The sequence below is a fragment of the Parus major genome, unplaced genomic scaffold (genome assembly GCF_001522545.3).
Source record: "Parus major isolate Abel unplaced genomic scaffold, Parus_major1.1 Scaffold1096, whole genome shotgun sequence".
Classification (NCBI taxonomy): domain Eukaryota; kingdom Metazoa; phylum Chordata; class Aves; order Passeriformes; family Paridae; genus Parus; species Parus major.
Genome location: NW_015379962.1, coordinates 1 through 2,335, shown reverse-complemented (window position 1 = coordinate 2,335; position 2,335 = coordinate 1). Strand labels below are relative to the sequence as shown.

The 2,335-nt window shown below is 56.7% G+C and overlaps 1 protein-coding gene across 1 annotated transcript; it reads right to left on the bottom strand.

Annotated features, from left to right (window-relative positions):
- Window positions 1-641: 641 nt before the first annotated feature.
- Window positions 642-2,329, bottom strand: LOC107199566. The gene is made up of 2 exons (XM_015616885.2): window positions 2,195-2,329; window positions 642-2,158 (listed from the first exon to the last, which is right to left on the bottom strand). Exon 2 carries the CDS (start codon window positions 2,052-2,054, stop codon window positions 642-644), a length of 1,413 nt encoding a protein of 470 aa, XP_015472371.2. The 5' UTR covers window positions 2,055-2,158; window positions 2,195-2,329.
- Between the last annotated feature and the right edge of the window lie 6 nt (window positions 2,330-2,335).

The following is a 2,335-nucleotide window of genomic DNA, read 5'->3' as shown; positions in this document are numbered from 1 at the left end:
GGGGAGTGACGTCACTGGGGAGGGCGTTGGGGTGACGTCATGGGGGCGTGATGTCATTGGGAAGTGATGTCATTAGGGTGACGTCATGGAGTGGTGACGTCATTGGGGAGTGATGGCACTAGATTTACGTCATGGGGCGGTGATGTCATCGGGGTGATGTCATGGAGCGGTGATGTCATCGAGCGGTGATGTCATCAGGGTGACGTCATGGAGCGGTGATGTCATTGGGGTTGTGATGTCATTGGATGATGTCATCGGGGTGACGTCATGAGACTGATGTACTGGCTGACATGTGATGGTGATGTCATTGGGGTGTGATGTCATTGGGTGTGATGTCATTGGGCTGTGATGTCATCAGGCTGACGTCATGGAGCGGTGATGTCATCAGGGTGACGTCATGGGACGGTGATGTCATTGGGGTTGTGATGTCATTGGATGATGCCATTGGGCAGTGATGTCATTGGGCAGTGATGTCATTTGGGTGATGTCATTGGACAGTGATGTCATTGGACAGTGATGTCATTGGGCAGTGATGTCATTTGGGTGATGTCATTGGGCAGTGATGTCATTGGGCAGTGATGTCATTTGGGTGATGTCATTGGACAGTGATGTCATTGGGCTGTGATGTCATTTGGGTGATGTCATTGGACAGTGATGTCATTGGGCAGTGATGTCATTTGGGTGATGTCAGTGACACCAGAACAGTGACACCCGGACACAGGAACAGTGACACAGGAACAGTGACACTGGAACAATGACACCCGGACACAGGAACAGTGACACAGGAACGGTGACACCCGGACACGGGGACAGTGACACCTGGACACGGCTGTGACACCTGGACACGGCTGTGACACCGGAACAGTGACATCGGAACAGGGACACCCGGACACGGGAACAGTGACACAGGAACAGTGACACCCGGACACGGCTGTGACACCCGGACACGGCTGTGACACGTGGACACAGGAACAGTGACACCAGAACAGTGACACCCGGACACGGGAACAGTGACACCGGAACAGTGACACCGGAACAGTGACACCCGGACACGGCTGTGACACCGGAACAGTGACATCGGAACAGGGACACCCGGACACAGGGACAGTGACACCGGAACAGTGACACCCAGACACGGGGACAGTGACACCGGAACAGTGACACCCGGGCACGGCTGTGACACCCGGACACGGGAACAGTGACACTGGAACAGTGACACCCGGACACGGCTGTGACACGTGGACACAGGAACAGTGACACAGGAACAGTGACACTGGAACAATGACACCCGGACACGGGAACAGTGACACAGGAACAGTGACACTGGAACAGTGACACCCGGACACGGGAACAGTGACACAGGAACAGTGACACAGGAACAGTGACACCCGGACACGGCTGCGACACCCGGACACGGGGACAGTGACACCGGAACAGTGACACTGGAACAATGACACCCGGACACAGGAACAGTGACACAGGAACAGTGACACCGGAACAGTGACACCCGGACACGGCTGTGACACGCGGACACAGGAACAGTGACACAGGAACAGTGACACTGGAACAATGACACCCGGACACGGGAACAGTGACACAGGAACAGTGACACCTGGACACGGCTGTGACACCCGGACACGGGAACAGTGACACAGGAACAGTGACACCCGGACACGGGGACAGTGACACCGGAACAGTGACATCGGAACAGTGACACCCGGACACAGGGACAGTGACACCGGAACAGTGACACCCAGACACGGCTGTGACACCCGGACACGGGAACAGTGACACAGGAACAGTGACACTGGAACAGTGACACCCTGACACGGGAACAGTGACACAGGAACAGTGACACCGGAACAGTGACAATGCTGTGACACGCGGACACAGGAACAGTGACACCCGGACACGGGAACAGTGACACCGGAACAGTGACACCCGGACATGGGAACAGTGACACAGGAACGGTGACACAGGAACAGTGACACCCGGACACGGGAACAGTGACACCCAGACATGGGACCAGTGACACGGCTGTGACACCCGGACATGGGAACAGTGACACACGGAGCTGGGACAGTGACACGGCTGTGACACGCGGACACGGGAACAGTGACACCCGGACATGGGAACAGTGACACAGGAACAGTGACACCCGGACATGGGAACAGTGACACAGGAACAGTGACACCCAGACACGGGAACAGTGACACGGCTGTCACCCGGCTGTGACACCCACACACGGACACTGGGACAGTGACACGGCTGTCACCTGGACCTGGCACAGTGACCCTGATGTCACTCAGGTGTCCCCCAGGTGTCACCTGGATGT